At 37.9% G+C, this 18,133-nt stretch overlaps 1 protein-coding gene and 1 non-coding gene across 3 annotated transcripts in view; one reads left to right on the top strand and one right to left on the bottom strand.

The window, feature by feature from the left end:
* The window catches only part of dnah7 (dynein, axonemal, heavy chain 7), a 62,728-nt gene extending 46,305 nt beyond the window's left edge, over positions 1 to 16,423 (bottom strand). The window contains exons 1-28 of one of the 2 annotated variants that reach the window (XM_041982047.1): positions 16,346 to 16,423; positions 15,979 to 16,063; positions 15,678 to 15,858; positions 15,421 to 15,457; positions 14,890 to 15,070; positions 14,613 to 14,685; positions 14,308 to 14,433; positions 14,042 to 14,161; positions 13,293 to 13,476; positions 12,982 to 13,161; positions 11,993 to 12,265; positions 11,273 to 11,400; positions 10,996 to 11,074; positions 10,447 to 10,671; positions 10,162 to 10,308; positions 9,654 to 9,833; positions 9,060 to 9,200; positions 8,565 to 8,932; positions 8,047 to 8,233; positions 7,207 to 7,400; positions 6,048 to 6,246; positions 5,750 to 5,890; positions 4,790 to 5,002; positions 4,594 to 4,703; positions 2,414 to 2,582; positions 1,827 to 1,929; positions 1,552 to 1,679; positions 1,239 to 1,451 (exon numbers count right to left, since the gene is read on the bottom strand). In XM_041982047.1, coding sequence (XP_041837981.1) covers positions 1,239 to 1,451; positions 1,552 to 1,679; positions 1,827 to 1,929; positions 2,414 to 2,582; positions 4,594 to 4,703; positions 4,790 to 5,002; positions 5,750 to 5,890; positions 6,048 to 6,246; positions 7,207 to 7,400; positions 8,047 to 8,233; positions 8,565 to 8,932; positions 9,060 to 9,200; positions 9,654 to 9,833; positions 10,162 to 10,308; positions 10,447 to 10,671; positions 10,996 to 11,074; positions 11,273 to 11,400; positions 11,993 to 12,265; positions 12,982 to 13,161; positions 13,293 to 13,476; positions 14,042 to 14,161; positions 14,308 to 14,433; positions 14,613 to 14,685; positions 14,890 to 15,070; positions 15,421 to 15,457; positions 15,678 to 15,858; positions 15,979 to 16,063; positions 16,346 to 16,402 — 4,422 coding nt within the window. In that variant the 5' untranslated portion in view covers positions 16,403 to 16,423. The remainder of the gene's footprint in view (positions 1 to 1,238; positions 1,452 to 1,551; positions 1,680 to 1,826; positions 1,930 to 2,413; positions 2,583 to 4,593; positions 4,704 to 4,789; positions 5,003 to 5,749; positions 5,891 to 6,047; positions 6,247 to 7,206; positions 7,401 to 8,046; positions 8,234 to 8,564; positions 8,933 to 9,059; positions 9,201 to 9,653; positions 9,834 to 10,161; positions 10,309 to 10,446; positions 10,672 to 10,995; positions 11,075 to 11,272; positions 11,401 to 11,992; positions 12,266 to 12,981; positions 13,162 to 13,292; positions 13,477 to 14,041; positions 14,162 to 14,307; positions 14,434 to 14,612; positions 14,686 to 14,889; positions 15,071 to 15,420; positions 15,458 to 15,677; positions 15,859 to 15,978; positions 16,064 to 16,345) is intronic. The other variant, XM_041982048.1, reaches the window with a different exon arrangement.
* trnar-ccg lies at positions 7,500 to 7,572 on the top strand. Its single transcript has one exon. It is a non-coding gene; the product is annotated as a tRNA-Arg (tRNA).
* Positions 16,424 to 18,133: the final 1,710 nt, after the last annotated feature.

Here is an 18,133-nt window from a genome sequence, read left to right as displayed (position 1 = left end):
CTACAGGTGGCGTACATAGTGAAAAAGGGAAATGCGGTGCACAAAAACTTTATGTTGGATAGTTGATATCAAACAGGGCTGATCTGGCCACAACAAAGCAAACAAGGGGAGAGTTTCCCTCCAGGATCAATAAGGAATTACACATCATTATTATTTAATTAAGTGTGCCTTTGCATCTCCACCAGGTGTTACACGACTCATCTGGAGGGATGAATAAGTTTTCTATTCTTCTCTCATTTGTTAGATCATTATACTGTAACACATAAATGATCCACAGTAGACATTTACTTCTTAATAACCATCTGCTCCTCTTTCTGGACGGTCCACCTACAACGTTTTATCACCGGCTCTTGTTCGTTTTTGTTTTTGTTGTTTTGTTTTTGTTGTTGTTCTGTCAGGGTGCCTGTTTCTGCTTTTGTCAGAGCTCATCTATTGGTTGTTGACTGTGTTACGTCACTACGACCTGCAATAATATCAGACAAGTCTGATACTGTCGCTGACCCAAGACTAGGGAACATGAAACAGTGCAGATTACCACCTTAAGCCTAATGATTGAGATGACTGAAGAGGGTGGTGAGGGGTGCCGAGAGGATTATTGGGGTCACACTGCCCCCACTTCAAGAGCTGGCAAAACAGCACTGCCTGACCAGGACGGTGAAAATCATCAAGGACCCCATTCATCCCTGCTATGGATTGTTTTCTGTCTTGCCCTCAGGCAGAAGGTATCACAGTCTGATATGCAGAACTGGAAGGTTCCAGGACAGTTTTTATCCAACTGCCATCAGACTGCTCGACAGTTTAAACACTCACTAACACAGCAACACATGGCAACATGAGGCAATTTTGGGCACTGGCACTTCAGTTTAGCATTTACACTATATCCATATAAATTTCTTGTTAAATGGCATTTATATTTTTATAACTAGTGTTGCTTACTTTTAGCTTTTTACTTTTTTTTTCTTTTACAATTTTTTTTATCTACGTTTTTTATGGGGCAGTTGCAACATAATTTCATTCTGCAGTCCATCTTTGGTGTACTGTTTTTGAATGACAATAAAGTAATCTGTTTATCTATGTTAATTATTTAAATACATTTTCCTGAGACAAAATCGCCACTTAAGATCCACTGCAATGACAGTCTGAGACATTATATGGAATAATTATTTGATTTCTTCTTTTTAAGGAGAAAAATGACAAAAAAAGTCTTGTCGTTTCAGAGTGAATCTGTTTTGACAAACCTTGAGATTTCCAGCAGCGGTCAGCACAGACTTGACGGCTCTCATCCCGTAGTCGTAGTGATGCTGCGAGGACAGCTGCTCTGAGCAGAGTCGATAAGTGACCACAATTTTTACTGACAGAGGCCTCGCTGTCACAAAGCCGCACGAGTAGAGCACAATCTCTGCGATCATGGCATAATCTGGCACCATCATCGCAACCGTCCTGAACAGAGCCTAGAGAGAAAAGACACATTTTTAAACAACAAAAATAAGGGATTCCTAAATGTATATTATGGAAATAAAAGATTCTTAAAAAGATTAACCTACACTGTACCTTAAGATTGTCTGGTAGCTCTGAGCGTCCAGCATAGCCAGGATTCATTGTGATGAATACAGCACATGTGGGGTCCAGTTTTAGCTCTGTCCCCTCAAACATCAGCATTTTGGTATTGACAGCGATTCCTGGGTAAACAGTTGCACTTAAGTGAATTGTGTATCTGCTGTATGGCTTTGTGAAGCTGTAAAAAATCCTCTAAATATGTAAATAAAAACCAAATGCAATGACTCGCATATCACCCAAGTCCTGAAAGTCAAAAAAGTAAAACCAACCTCTCTGTATGGTGAGAATCTGTTGAGCCACGACAGACAGCACCTCCAAGTCAATGCGGTTAAACTCATCAAAGCAGGCCCAAGCTCCACAAGACAGAAGGCCCTGATCGCACGTGCACATTCACACACACACACACACACACACACACACTAGTTTATACAAAGTAGATTCGCACATAAAAGAAGTATGGCAATGGAAAAAATTTCAATACAGTGTCCGTAGTTGTCAGTGTTCGAATCATTTAACGTGGTTGCTGTGACTTAACACATCTAAGATCAACACAGAACTGTTACAAATTATATGACAATGATTAGCTGTGATGGTGCTGTGAGCCAAAAACTAAGTCTCCCCTAACTGAGTTTTCAGTGCAGAGAACTTCTTAAAAAGGTAACACTCTCTATTATTGTGTTCTTTGAAGCATTAGTAGGAGTATGTGTTCTGTACACTTCAGACCAAAATGAAAAACAAAAAAACAATAACAGTGTGTAAATCTCTGTTTCTAATTATCTTATCCTAAGTATGACATCTTTATGGGTTTTTCTGTATGGATCATCAAGATTATGTTCTACTGAGAGAATTGACTCACTTTGAAGAATTTGCCTAAAGCTATGTAGTCCAGTCCATTTGAGCAGTTAAAAACCACACACTGCTTGGCCACAGCTTTAGCCAAGTCTTTGGTCGTCTCCGTTTTTCCCGTACCAGCTGGGCCCTCAGGTGCGCCTCCCAAATGGAGGTGGAGGGCTCCAAACAAAGTGCTGAAGAAGAACAAACATACACGAGAAATCAGACTGCCAAAGGATTTAAATTTTTTTAATGTTTAACATAAGCTCTGAAATTTCTTTAAATGTGTTTTAAAACCCTGGCTGATTATTTCTGCAAAGGGGAAATCATATAACTTTATGTATTCATTATCCAAAATTATCTCATTGGATTAGATATCCCTTCTTTTTTTTTTTTCTATTGTGACGCAACAGAGAATAAAAAATATTTTAAAAGAAAAAACAGCCAACACAAGAACAAAAATTGTACAATCTCTTAATGAGATTTTTTGAAAAACTTAATGAAAGTAACAACAGATACTTCATGAAAGTAGACATTCAACACTTAACGAAAGTAGACATTAGACATTTGATGAAAGCAGACATTAGATAAGGATATGTTTACAGTGAATTATGTATGAATGAAATTAAATGAAAAACACTTTATTAATTCTAGACGAAACTTCAGTCAGTCTGTGTAATTATTCTACTCCATCACTACAGTTACTCTAGATGTACCAATACAGAACTTTAAAGCTGATAATAATAGACAAGAGCAATAATAATGTATTATAATCAGACAATATAAGTCTGAGTATACTCAGACAGCACCAGTGTTGCAATGCTTTTACTATACATACTGACTCTTTTATTATACTGAATTATATTAAATTATTCACCACCATCGTTGGACACGTTAAAAGTAATTAATGATAGTTACTAGTTACTTCTCCCAAAAAGTAACTGAGTTAGTAACAGAGTTACAGCATTTTAAAAACTAATTACCTGGAAAAGTAATTATTCCATAACTTTTCTTAAACTGTTCAAATGTGACAAAAATGAAATCAGACCTATGAATAAAATGGAAGTGAAAACTTAAGAGACAAAATTACTAACAGAAAAATCATCAACACTAATCTCAGGCTGTTGGATGACATGACTCCATCTCCTTCTCAAGAGAGGTGCTTCAGTGATTATCACTGCTTATACACAACACCTTGTTCCTGGACATAATGAACATTTCTCTTAATGTCTCTCAGAGGGAAAAGTGATGTTTGTGATTCCAATTTCCAATGTTTTCTCTGGACTCAACATTGTGTCTCTTGGGTGTGTGTGTGTGTGTGTGGCTGTGTGCGTGTATGTATATTTGCCCAAGTCTGCAGTGACATTTTACACTTCAGCCTACTTCAGTCAGTCAGATAAAGACAGCTTTAGTTTGCATAATTATAGGAACTCGCTGCATTGTATTGTCAGTAATAGTAAAGTCGCTGCGATAGAAAGAGTAAACATTTAGATTACTTTTTACTGGGGAAAAAAAAAACGCCATTTGTAACACTTTTTGTTTTAACGCTATAATTCCCAACACTGCTTACCACAAACCATCAGAATAACTTTACATGCTCTCAGACTAACTGGTCATTATGTGAAAATACGTAATCTAAGTTTATTATTTGTTTGAAATAGATATTCCATCACAACAGTGAGGGGAAGCAACTGTTGTGCTTATTTAACATGGTCTCATCAAATTCTTACACTGTCTCGTGGCTGCTCTTAATTGTCTGACTAGCAGTTAATGCTTGTGAACTCTGAGATGAGGCTGTGGGTGACAGATGAGACAAGTGGCAGCACTGTCAATGACATAACACTTTACGATGACATTGCTTTAAGAAGCTGAAGAAGAAAATGTGAGGATTTTGTTTTGAACTCAAGATAATAAGAGGGTAAAAAGAGTATTGTGTTTTATAAACAGTAGTATTCATAGTAGAGTGATTGTGAAAAAAGATCAGGAAAGACTTTGGAAAGCAGAGTCAGTAGTTAATGAATCCCCTTTGTGAGGGCTGAGTGCCTTGTAATGAAATGCCATGTTAAAAAATTTTATGACAAAAAAAAAAAAAAAAAAAACTTTCCCCAAAAAAATATATATATTCTTTTTGTAGGCATGCCAAACAATAAACAATAGTGAAGAAAAAACAGTGAACTGTTCCAAACACTTGGGTTGCATCTTTACCGGTAACAGCGGTCAGTGAGTGGGGTAATGACCAGGCGTGCTGTGTTTCCCAGGTATTCATAGCCATAAGGTAAACTAGCATTGATCATCTTGGTCTGAAGGTGGTTCTCCTGCAGAGTGACACAAAGTTCTGAAGTCAGTAATTGATTTCTAAACTTCCCAAACAATTCACCACAACCACACCCCTTCCACACACCACCCAGTAGTAGCGCAGCTGGCTGAGCCACTCGAAGTCATTTTCATCGCTTATTCCCTTTTGAACCAGTGTGGCTAAAACATCCCTGGCGTGGACGTCGAGCACGACAAGAGCTTCAAGTGTCACCCGGTTCTGCTTGGACAGCTTTCCACGCACAAGCCCCACAATGTCATCGATCTGCCTGTTGTTCTGCTCCAGGTAAGCTTGTAGAGCCTGAGAAAGAGAATGACACCAGTATGCTGCAGATTATCAAGACAGAACAATGTTGTTTTTGTGTTTTTTTTTTTGTTGTTGTTTTTTTTAAGAGTTCATCAATGATATTTAATGTTTAAGGTCACAAGTTTATTTGTTCAAACAACTAGGCTACTAAAGTCATCTCTGTCAACAAGTCCACCAGAAAGAAACACAATTTTTCTTAGTGTGGTTTGCTGGGCCTCACCTTCACTTGAAGTGACACATACAAAAACATAAGTGAGAAAGGGGACTCTACCTGTTCACTTTAACTAACAGCACAAAAGGTGGTGGTGGTGGGAGAAGATGCCAGCCGGTTATGTAAATGATGAAACCCATGTAACAAACAGTATGTTTCTGTGTTTAAAGCTACTACAGCTCCTTTAAAACAGATAATAGCTTGCAGAACTAGCAGGTAAATCATTAGCTCATTAAAAGGTAGTGTGCCTTGGCAACATTTTAAACCTGGTTATTGATCTTTTTTTATACTGAGCATTGCCATAGTCATAGCTCTGAAAAACACGTAATGGAAGTTCAAAGCCTACTATAGATGTAAAGAAAATAAGCAGAAGATGCAGCCCTCCCTTTTATTTATATAGTTATTTGTAAAGATAGATTTACTGTAACATCTGTCGGTAATGAAATGATAAAATAAAATTGTTTTACAATCCCAACATCAAGTTCAAAAACTACAATGTAGAGCAAATATGTGTAAAAAAAAATGCTCACCTTCTGTCCTGAACTGATACCTTCATGGATTTCCTTTGTCCAATAGATTTGTGAAACACACAGCACAGTCTGACCTGGCCAGGCACGCACCCAGTTGACCCTCAACTCACTGGGGTATGCATTGATTGCGTCCCATGTTACCTAAAATGAATTGTAAAATGACCCATTAGTGGGAAATGCTGAATCACACAATTTTCACAACTGGGTATTTCTAAAATTATTATAAAAAAAACGTGCATAAGTTATGAAAGACCACTTTGCAATGTAAAAGGTATAAATCTAAAAGCAGGGACAAAACCTTATGCAGGGAGACGGTCATGCCACTCTCAAGCTCACGAAGCCATATCTCCACCTGGCCCCTGGCTTTGGAGGTGGAAATGATGTCCTGTAGCTGCACAGTTTCACCCTCACTGCTCTTGATGTGGGTAATATCAAGTGCATCAGTGAACACCACACTTGCAATGCCTTCAAAGCACTTCTTCAGATGAGACTGCACCCTGAAAGAGAGGAAGAAATTAAATTGTTCATGCATTCTCCAACATCAACAGTGTCTCTTATCTAATCTAATGTTCAAAGCACAGTCCTAACCTGATTTCTATTGAAATAAGCATAGCGACAACAATTAAGCTTTGGTAGAGTAATAAAAGTAGGTGTAAACTTTAAAAACAAGGTCTATTCATGAGGACAGAGTACAAGAAAGAATTTTTTCAATTGTTTTTGTTTGTTCGTTTCTTAAAAAACACCAACTAAAAATCACACTCTGCTTAACATTAATCACATTTCATGGCTCATCCAAAGACCAAAGACCACCAGAGCTGCTCAAATCTATTCATTATGGAAGATCAGGAGAGTCTTTGAAGTAGCAATACAGCATTTTGATGAGTAATTAATTGTGAAATGAAAATATAAATTGCTAAATATAATTTCAAATTCAACAATTTATATAAAAAGAAATCAAATTGCAAAGTGTTTTGTAATTACACATTTTTAATTGAATTATTAAAGAGGAATTGCATCCTAAAATATATATTCATTTTTAAATACTGTGCTCTGTAAATGTATTTTCAAATGCTATTTCTAAAAGGAGAAATAAATAACAGAATTAATAAATTTGATTATAAATACCTTTCCCTTTCACAAATATAAAAAGGTAATTGCCTTTTCCATATCCATTTTTTTTCCACCTGCATTTTTAAATAATTTTTGCAATTTTTGCAAGAGTTCCTTAATGCAGTGATTCCCAACCCTGGTCCTCAAGGCCCACTATCCTGCAGGTCTTCGATGTCTCCCTGCTGCAACACACCTGATTCAAATTAAATGGTTCTCTGACAAGCTCTGCTCAAGTCTGCTACTAAGTCAAGTCTGCATGACACAAGGGGTCATTCAACAATACATCACAGCTGAAGCTGATAAGAACAAATGATGACGATAAATAAATTTGTGTTATAATGTTCTACCTTGTGGGGTCTTTAGTCTCAGAAAGAATTTCCAGCAGTTCTTCATTAGACAGGAAAAAGAAGCGAGAAAAATAGAGACGTTTCTTCTCCAAGTAGTTGTTAAGACCTTTGAGGATCATTTCCAAAAGCTCATTGGACTTTTTCAGCTTCTCCAGCATCTTGTCGATAGTTGTCACTGCCATAACATGCTTGTCCTAAACCAGATTAGAGAACAGTGTTGAAAGTTTTGACCAGGTAGAGACTGGAAATTTCACAGTGATCAGAGTCATCACTTTCTTGACATGGAGTATTGTGACCCAGTGGCCTAATGGATAAGGCATCAGCCTCCGAAGCTGGGGATTGTGGGTTCAAGTCCCACCTGGGTTGTAGTATCACCAGATGTCATAATGAGGAATCTGGCCTGCTCAGCGTTTTGGCAGAGAGGCATTTGTAGCCGTCACATAATAGCATTGTGATGGTGGCAAACCGTAGTCCAAAGATGTTAGATAACTGTTAATTCTTAAATGATTCTAGCTATAAGTGCATGTGAGTTTGTTTGATATGATGGGTTAATTACAGCTGTAATCCATCTCTTACTTGGTGACACCTAAGATGTGCTGCAGCCCCCTATGATCCGGCAGAGAATTAGGTGTGTATAAAGAATGGATGGATAATATTATAGAAAGCACCAGCTTCAACACATTTGTTTCCCAAAAAGGCAAGAAACACTTCCCACTGCTGCAGATTTGTGTTGGCCAAACAGTTAACCTTTAAATGCTGGAAACCTTTAAAGATTTGGTCATTACAATTGTGATGTTTCTAAAAAAGGAAGCATAAAGCAAAGGAAATCAATCAACTTACCAGGGAAACTCGTTTCATGGTGTCTCTCCATGTTTTGTCAACAGATGTGAAACGACGTCCCTCCTCTGGCATCTGAGTCACGATGTCTGGGGAGCTAAATATGGGCTCCAGGTAAAGCCAAGTAGACTGCACCTTTAACCATTCATCCAGAATTTCCTGGAGAAGAAGCAGTTTGTCCTCCCATTCCCTAAAAGGAATAATGAAACAATGATTGCAGTCTTAGCAGTGTATTTGTTTAATACTGCATATGATGCTTGTTATCAGCGCTTCGTATGATCAGATAAGATTTGAGCAAGCTGATTTATTCATACTCATAGCATTGTTATCCTTTTCCAGTTAAATAATGGCATTATAAAATTTTGAAATATTATTCTGAAATATTTATTGAGACCATTTTACTAGTTAAGCAGTCAAATATACAATAAATAATTCTGCATTTATTGGACATCAACAGTGAAGATGAACAGCTTTTCCAAACCTACAGGACGATGACTCACAAGGAGCTGTTTAAGTCTTACCGTATTTCCTCCTCAAAAGGCTTAATGAAGGGTGAGCCCCGCATGGTTTGTGCCTTCACAATGTGATCATCCAACAGCATCTGCACTTCATCCAGAGACGACAGGATGTAGGTGCCCGTTTCTCGATAGGCCAGGAGGCTGAACTCCATGTCATGCCACTCACTGGCCATTTTCTCCATGGCCTTTTCCAGTGAGTACTCCTTGCTAGCAGCCTCACTGATGGTTTCAAAGCTGCTCAGGTGCTCTTCCAGATGCAAGGAAAGGAAGTGAGACACACATGTCTGGTCATCAACTGGGTGTAGGGAAACGCCTGCCAACTCTGACATGGCATCCCAGTGGCGTGTACGCAAGCCTGGGTTGCACAGTACCTAAAAAGAAAAAAGTAATACAAAAAACAAAACATTCTTCTAAAGATGAGCAATATTAGTTTAAACTATTAGATGTGGAGTATAACATTTATACAATTATTTCCTATTATTTCTGTAAATGTCTTACCTGCACCATGGGAATATGCTGCTTGAAATCTTCTACCTTAACCTTTATAGTGGTGGCTATCTCCAGCGCATTAGGTATCTGACTAAAGCCTTTCTCCAGCTTGTACAAAGTGTGCCAAAAGTTGCCAACATCACCTTCCACCTATAGGGGTGTATTAATTTATTACAGTGACAGAAAAGCTATTTTTTAATCGATATAATCTATCTGAAATAGAATTAAAGAAAAGAAAAACACAAAAACCTTAATTTAAAGACCTTAATGAAAAGGTACTGTTTGGCCTAGTGGTCACAGTGGTGGGTTGGAGACAAGAACGCCTTTGCTCAAGTCCCAACATAGGAGGACCATGTAGGTTTGGATTTTTTTCATTTATAAACTGCATTTTGGATTAACTTGTGTTATAATTGTCTAAAAATCTACATTTCATCGATGATCTGAAACATTTAAGTGTGACAAATATACAACAAAATAAATCAGGAAGGAGTCAAACACTTTCACACTACTTGTATGAAATTTGGCTGCTCTGGCACTAATGACTGATTACTTTTGACCACTCTGTTCTGGATTTATATGAAAGTTTTTTTCCACAATTTGTACCTTGTCTGGGTTCACACCGGAGAGTGGTCCATAGAGCCACTGCTCATGTTGATTTAGGAAATTGCTGGCTGTTTCATAGAGGCGCAGGAATGGAGTCAACCTGTCCTGGATCTTTTTACGCTGTGGATACTGGGACACAGGCCAGCCGTAGGCCTCCTCTTCAAGATTGAAATTATTAATCTTCTCAGGGTGGAAGGAAGGATGGATACAGTGAGCGTCAGGAAGGAGAGAAATGGATAAGTCACACAAAGAGAGGATGGCCTGGCAAGCATATACAGTATGAGCCAGTGTGTGGAAGATGCATGATAAAAAAGATTATTGAAGTTTTCTACACCATTTTATATCCAATCCTGCCCCCTAGGGGTTAAACATTAAAAAAAAAAACATCCAATTACCTTCAAATACAATGCAGTCAATGAAAAAACCAATTCGGCTTATATAAATTTCAGTCAGCAGAGGTTTTACTATTCTCATCCTGTATATTTATGCGATTAAGTCATGACAATACCTTTTCCATGGCTAGCTCTAGTTTGGCATTGAGGTCCTGCGCTTCCTTTAGATACGTGCTGAGATCTGACAGCTCTCCAAAATCATGAAACTCCTCCAACTGTACACTGTAGCTCTCAAGTTCCTCCACAAAGCACTCACTGTGCAACTGGAATAAGTTAAGCACAAACATATTGTTTTAGCTTTCCAGTAATCACCTTGTATTGTTTTACCTTCACTTAATCTATTCTAATGGTTTGTTGTATGGTTTAATAAAGAGATTGGTAGATAGAGTAGAATCACAGACCTTTAGGTTTGTCTGATAAAGCTCTGACTTTTCTTCAGTTATCTGTTGGTGTTCCTTAAATATTGATGGCATGCGTTTAAACCACTGGACTGTCTGTGAGTTGATCTCCATGTCCAGGGATGAGAGGGTGACAAGGTCCATCAGTAAACACAACTGCTTGTTGGAGTCCGCCAGCCTTTGCTCCAGGAGAGGCATCTCTTTGGCCACCACTGTATTAACGTAGGCCTGGATGGGAGCACAGGGCAACAATGGACACATTAAAGAAGTGTTTTATTTATATGGATGATAAAATAACTGAAAGTAGACAACTGAAATGCTGTCACTTTCATTGTGTAGAGCTAATTAAATCTGAAATTCAAGAAAAACTTTGTCAGATTTTATTTAGCCTCAGATTTAGGTCACCAAAAGGGCCAATAAAAATCAGGGTTAGGTAACCCTAACCCAGAAAGCTTTCCTGGCTTGATTTTTAACATGAAATTAAATAGATTAATCAAATGTCTCAGGAATATTGCACCAAGCTAAAGTGTGATTAAACTTTGAAGAAGTCACCTTGAGCTCCATAAGTTTCTGAGTATCAGGCGGTGTGCTCAGCGCTTTCTCAGCAATCTGTTTAAATTCATTACAAAGTCTGTGAAACAGAGAAACACTGTGTGAGGATAATTTCCCATTTAAAAACCCCAAAATTTACTTTTTTATATTTTTTGTGGCCTACTTGCAAACTGTATATTTATGCAATGGTCAACTTAGGTTTGAAAACTGAAGCCTTCTTGGGCATTATTTCAGCTTTCAGTTTTTGTTTTGAATGAAAAATTATAAACCAACTAACGTCTTGTTGATTTCTTGATGGTCCTGTAGCATCCGTGCTGCCAGTTTTTGCTGGAGCCCCTGAGCACGCTTCACAAGAGAATGGATGAGCTTATGGGAATGAACCTCAAACATTCCAAGCTGTACAACCTAGAATTCCATAATGTTAGTCAATAACATAAAACATGTTCTGTTGTTGTACTAATCACAACTAAGGAACTAGCTAGAGTAAAAGCAGAGTTGTTTTACTAAAGCAGCATCTGTCTGTGTAACTGATGTAGCAGCAAGTAAACTAATGATACCTGACTTTTTCTCAGCCAAATAATACTATTTTGCAGCACATTTCTTCATATGTTTCATTGTAAGTGTTAGTGGGGAGACTTGACTTTTTTTTTTTTATGCAGATTTTTTTGTGGGGAACCAGTGCTTAAGCTGGAGTAATGAGCTAGAATCACGTGTGCCAAACAAAAAGATAACTGAAAGAAAACTGTGAGAAATCGAAATGATCTGGATATCATGTGTTTTCATGTGTTAACTTTCCAAGAGTTAACATGGGAATGTGTGTCCAAAAGAAACAAAAGAGAATGTTGAGGAGAAATGAGTTCTGTTGTTTGTAGGAGGGAGGTTGTTGGTAAAGGCTGCTTTTTATAAGATAGCACTCTGTGGGGAATGATAATTACTGAAAAATCAGCTGTTAGTGGCTAACGCAGATAGTACTGGCATGGTAGGTTACATGACTTACTTTGCATGTTGTGCACTGAATCTGTTCAGCAAGCTTCTGGTAGTGCATCATCTCGGCCATGATATCTTGGAAAGAGTGCTGTTCACTAAGGAACTGCTCCAAATCTTTCTCTGCCTGCCTGGATACCAGTGTGGCATATTTATCAAATTCGTGGACATACTCTTTGGGCCTGACACACTCAGCCCAGAGCACCCTTTGCACCTCCTCCTGCTGGGCCTGAACAATCTCTGGAAGGATGATGGGTTTCAAGATGTTTCCAAACTCTGAGCCTGGCTGAGAAGGTAAGTCAGGAGAAAAGCGTAGGACGAAGGTAATATTTGTTCTTGAGGAACAGGTCTCTTTTGTAAATAACACTGTGTCTCAGTGGGACTATCAGTATCAATTACAGTATAAAATAAAAAAATATATATAGAATTTCATGATTTACTAATGGGATATTGAAATAAAGAGCAATGAAATCCTCACATTGTCCAAATAGGAGAAACCTTTGATCTAAACATAAAATGTATAATATAAAATAGTGTCTTATGCTCTGATAGTAAGAAAGCTTCTTTAAAAGAAAATACAACTTAAGTCTGAGAAGTTTGGTGTGAATTAAAACTGAACAATTCCAGATATAAAACTGTTTACAACAAAGTGCTGGCTTTAGAAAAATAAAGTTATACCCATTAACTCATTGTGTCTTGATGTAAGGTATTATTATTGATTATGTGTATTTTAAAAGCTTGTTGTGGGCATTACTTACTTGCATTTTACTGTGCTGTGATGTATTTTTTTAGCATGTTGATCATTAAATGATATTGCTTTGATATATTGTTCATGTAAAAGTCCAACTGGGGACAATACATGATACTAAATAGCAATAGCTATAAACTCTAAACAGCACATCAGTTACATTCTTTGTACTGTTAGATTGTATCATCCCTATTTTAAAAAAGTATTCTATTCTATTCTATTTGTAAGTGAACCAACAAAAAGTGTGCACTTACCCACTCAGGGTAGAGTTTGGTTTCCACACGATGTATTGTGCTGATGGCGCTGAGCATTAAGTCATAGACATGAAGAAAGGCCTCCTCATACATTTTAAAATCTGGCTCAAACTTGATCTCACTGTCCTCTAAGACCAGATGCAGAACAAAGGCTGGGTACCCCACAGTTCTGTTTAAATGCTAAAAAATAGGGAGAAAATGATAGCAATAACATATATACAATATTTACCTTATTAGTTTCCCCAGCTAAGTTTAATCCTTTCTTTGTTTTTTTTTTTGTTAATATGCTGCTAATAAAGGCTTCCTCCTACCAGGTCTTGTGTAATGAGATGAGTATAGTCCCTCAATGAGTCTATTGCCAGATTCTGCAGCTGATGGGTCATTAGCACAGCTGCAGAGTTGAAGAAAGATTCCAGTTTGGCTGAGTTTCTAGATGTGGGCACCAGTTTATGCATGCAGCCCTTGTAGTAAATGCTTTGCACATCAGGAATCCATCTAAAAAAGAAAATAAAATCATATCTAAGACAAGACTTTGGACCACTCATGCAAATCTCAAACAGTCAAATTATATCCCGTTTAAATATTCATCAGATAATCAGCTGTTGTACAGTCCATTCAGTTTGCAGTGCTGTTATGAGTACATGTTCCAAACCCAGCAAACAAACAAATATGCACAATGCACTTGTCATGTAATGCAATGGTAATGGTAAACAGAGCTTTAGTTTACATTTAGGCCAGTGTAGGGTTATATTTGCTGGAAAGTACTAGAACATCATTGGTAGCTCATGTTAGTCTCAATGTCAGCTCATCAGAGAAATACATTTTGGTGGGAAACTATTGCTGTTGTACGTTATCTAATAGTTGCCTATAGCTGTGATCATGCAAAAGACATATTTTACAGTAATAAACAGTCTTTTATGGTGGGGGTGTAAGTTTTATCTTATTTTATGTTAGTTATTAACACATTTTCACTGCTTAAAGTTCTCACAATGGACTTTGTTTCTTGCTGTGTTTTAACTGCATATAAGTATGTTTATGTGAGCTGAGAATGTGGACTTACCTTTCGAGGAGGATATTTTCAGCTTTACCAACATGTTGAGTGACAATGTGCTGAAACTCAGACAGCTCGATGGATTGGTCTCTTTTGTGGAAATCCTCCACATCTATTAATCGAAGATCTCTACAAGTAAATCACAGGGGAAATGTGGATTTCTTTTACCACTTTGTCAACATTACCATGTTTGTCAGTATGATAGTAAGTAATATAGTAGAACTGCGATCTTAGAAAATCTCAGCAACATCATAGCAATATTAAAATTCACATACTTGTAAGCGATATGCCAGAGGCACAGCACTTCACGCATACAGGGATTAAAACTGTGCAGCTTCTTACTGATCTTCTGTCGGGCTTGGACAAATGAATTGTTCCATGGTTTTGGCACTATTTCTAACCTGACAGTAAAGAATAGCAGAGTTAATGTAATTTGATGATTTTTCCAGTCACTGAATATCCAAGAAAGATGACCAAGAAATTCTGAACGTCTTGGCCATGAAAGCCATCCTGTACACTATATTTAAGCAGAGGTTCTGCTTGGTCATCATGTGGCAAAGTGTACATTCTGAAGACTTACTCAAGTCTGTGAGAAGGCAGATCTCTAACTTTGTCCTTGTCACATTCCCTTGGATATTTGGGTGTATATGTCACTGCAATCAGAGATGAAACACATATACACAAACATTATGCTTTTACTGCATGAAAATGATAAAGTCACTATTTTAAGCAAAATACAACATGTAATGAAATCATTGTGTAATTTCTTTTTGTTTGTCTTATTAATGATGTGTACATCTAAAAAGATTCAGTTTATTATTGTATATTATATGCAAGTAATGTAACTTAATATATACAGATTAATTTTGCAGCAGTCCCAAAATAGTCATCCTTGATGTCTTTAACCAGAAGCTCCAGCTCTGGGTTTAGGCTCTTCAGATGGGAGGGGACTTTTGCCAGAATATTATTCAGACAGGAATCCGGCAGTGGAGGCACATTCTTTAAGAGTTTTGCTCTCTGGAAACCATCAATGAGTATCTAAACAAAAAACATATCATTTTCAGTAACAGCATTTGAAACACATACTTAGATGGTTGGTAGAGAAATGTATTTACAACCAGAGCCTAGCAGAGAATGGAAATATACTTTTCCTCTGGAACAATTTACTTCTTTTTTTAATAATATAAAATGCATATAAGGTAAGGATACTATCAAACAAATAATGATTAAATACATAACGCAAACATTTTGATGAAATTTGTATGTCATTTAACAGTTTACATTATATCATCAGTCAAATTGTTCTCCACTATCCATTGTCAATATTATGTTAAAGAACATAGGTTGTGTGATATAATATGTAGTATTGAGTGTGCATAGCATTTTACCGCTTCATAATGTGGCAAGTCGCTCTCCTTCTCCAGCCTGAAAAAGTGACAAGTATAATGCAAAATAGTACTGACACTAAACAAAATAGAGTGCTAAGGCTTCAGTTGAGGTATTAAGTATTAAGTTACTGATCTAATTTATAAAAGATTAAATTCCCTCCTTTGCAGACAAAGAGACAGTATCACTAACGGACAAACATCTTCTCAGGATAGAAAATAAAATCAGCTTAAAGGAGTAGCAAAACAGCACCTCTTACCTCATAGACATAGATAGAGCTTTGTTAAGATTCCTCTGCTTTCTGTTGAGTTGTGTATTGCTATGCTTGAGGGTCTTGGGGGGCCGGGGGATCTTAACTGCCATTCCACTCTGGTCCATATTCTGGGCTCTGCCATAACTTTTAGTTGGGCTATATCCTCCAGCTTCACCCAACTCATCCTCTACAGTACACACACATCAGAATATGTGGTAATAACTCATGCTTATCTTAATTCGTGCTTTTTAATCCACAGTAGGCATAAAGAAAGAAAGACTACTTAAAATATTGAGCATTGACCCACGTTTCAGATCTGCTCCACTCCCTTGAGGTTTCACTTTGAGGGTAAATGAGGGTCTTTTCTCCATCCACGGCGGTTTTCTTCTGACCTGAGTTCACATTAGTTTGCAGGAAAGTTAATAACTCAGAATAACAACGGTAAAGGCAGTAGGATACAACGCAAGTTTAGTTAAAAGAGTTTAAGCGATCAGTAAGTGACAGTTTAACAACAATAACAGCAGCAGCAGCAACAATAGAAAACTGCTCTTAGCTCTGGTCGCTAAGGTCGCAGTTGAATGTCAGATAGCTGAAAAATGATATTGTAACCTTACAAACAAACAAAAGGGAAAAAATGCACATTTACCCACCACGTACTTATTTTGTTTACTTACCGGTAGTAAGGGTACTTCGCTATCTTTACTGTTTTTGTTATTCTTGCCTAACTCCATTTTGGTGGGAAAAAAAGACAAAAAAAAACATTAAACCGCTAACTGTAGAACAACGAAACTTCTATGCTGTTACTAAGGCGGTTGCTAAGGGAACAGCTGTGGCCTCACGTGAGCACCTTAGCAGCAGTTAGGCGGTCGGGCAGGTAGTGGGCGCTTGCCTCATGATTCAGTGGTGTCACAACAGAAGCAAAATATTAACCAATCAAACGCTACAGTCGATATTCAGTTGCTGCCAGAGATTTCCCCTTCAGCATGACAGTTACACTGCCTCGTGACTTTTAGCTTGCCCGGATTATCAGCGCCTTCCACCATAATTAATAAGCTGTACAGAGAGGAATGAGCTCCTTTGATGATGCCAGGAGTTGAATAAATGGAAAATATCTAGCTAAACAAAGTTTATCTATCTAAGTTTATAATTTATCTAAACAAGCTTAAGGTAGCCTTTTCTATTTATATAATAATAATAATAATAATAATAATAATAATAATAATAATAATAATAATAAAATTATTTAATCAAATTTTACGTTTCCTTTAGAACTGAGCACCATAAAGAAGTACATGTGATCTCAGCACCATGTACAAGTCCATTGTTTTACACATAATCACACTGGCTGAATAAGATAGCAGTAATATAGCCAGTTGTTGCAGTGCAGGGTTATCAAGTCTGAACACCACTTTCTGTGTATGTGTGAGTCTGTGGCAGCCAATCACGGCTGTGATGAATCAGACGCTGAGCGCCCCAAGAGTAGTTAGGCGGGTCCGGGCCCTGGAAGAGGTGAGCCCAGGCTGAGCAGTCAAGAGCACATCCCACTCCTTTAGCATGAGCAACATGGAAATCAGTAGGAGCAGGTGCTCCTCTCAGCTTGTTTTTCTAATTGCTAAACAACAAGTGAAAGGTCTGTTAGGACAATGAAGCATTACCAAACTTCATCAATACGATCTTTGATCCCCCCCCCCCCCCCACTTTTTAGTATAACTTAAAAATGACACAAGTATAGGATATTCTTTGGCAGCAGCTTGGCAACATGGTCTCTGGTCAGCAGAGCTGGTTGAAGGTCATGTGGAGCCCTAGGTGAACCTGTGGTGCCCCCAAAAACAAAATAATAATACTTCTGACATCAGCACATACAACAAAATCATGATGAAAAATATTGCATTATAATTTATTTAATATGATCCACATTCAGTTCCTCTGTAGGACTAATCACTTTGTCTAGAACAGGGGTTCTTTACCTTTTTTACACTGGGGCCCAGCTTTTGAACAGGAAGGGTCAAAGCAGGCTGTATCTTCTGAGGAGACTGCAGTGTTTTGGAGTAAAGGGGGACTCCTGAGGACCTTCTATGACTCCGTGGTCTGCTGGAGCAGTAGCATCACAGAGAGGGAGAAATTTCCTTGAGGGCTCTCTGAAGGGATTAATAAAGTATTTCTATTCTATTCTAAGATGCTGGACAAAGTCATCAGGAAGTCCAGCTCTGTCCTGAGCTGTTCTCTGGACTCAGCGCGGGACGTAGGTGACAAAAGGCTCGTGGCAAAACTGATATCTATGCTGGACTATGAGTCCCACCCCCTGCAGGACGCCCTGTCTGCTCTGGAGTGCAGCTTCAGGGACAGACTGATCCATCCTCGCTTTGCAAAGGAGAGATAAGTGGATAAGTTTTGTTCACAGTAAAAATTGCACATTTTTTTCTTTGATTTGTACTTTGTTACCCTGCTGCTGTCTGATTTTA

Source organism: Melanotaenia boesemani, chromosome 4, assembly GCF_017639745.1.
Source record: "Melanotaenia boesemani isolate fMelBoe1 chromosome 4, fMelBoe1.pri, whole genome shotgun sequence".
In the NCBI taxonomy this organism is placed as follows: domain Eukaryota; kingdom Metazoa; phylum Chordata; class Actinopteri; order Atheriniformes; family Melanotaeniidae; genus Melanotaenia; species Melanotaenia boesemani.
Note: the sequence above shows the minus strand (reverse complement) of the source record. Positions and strands in the feature narration are given on the sequence as shown.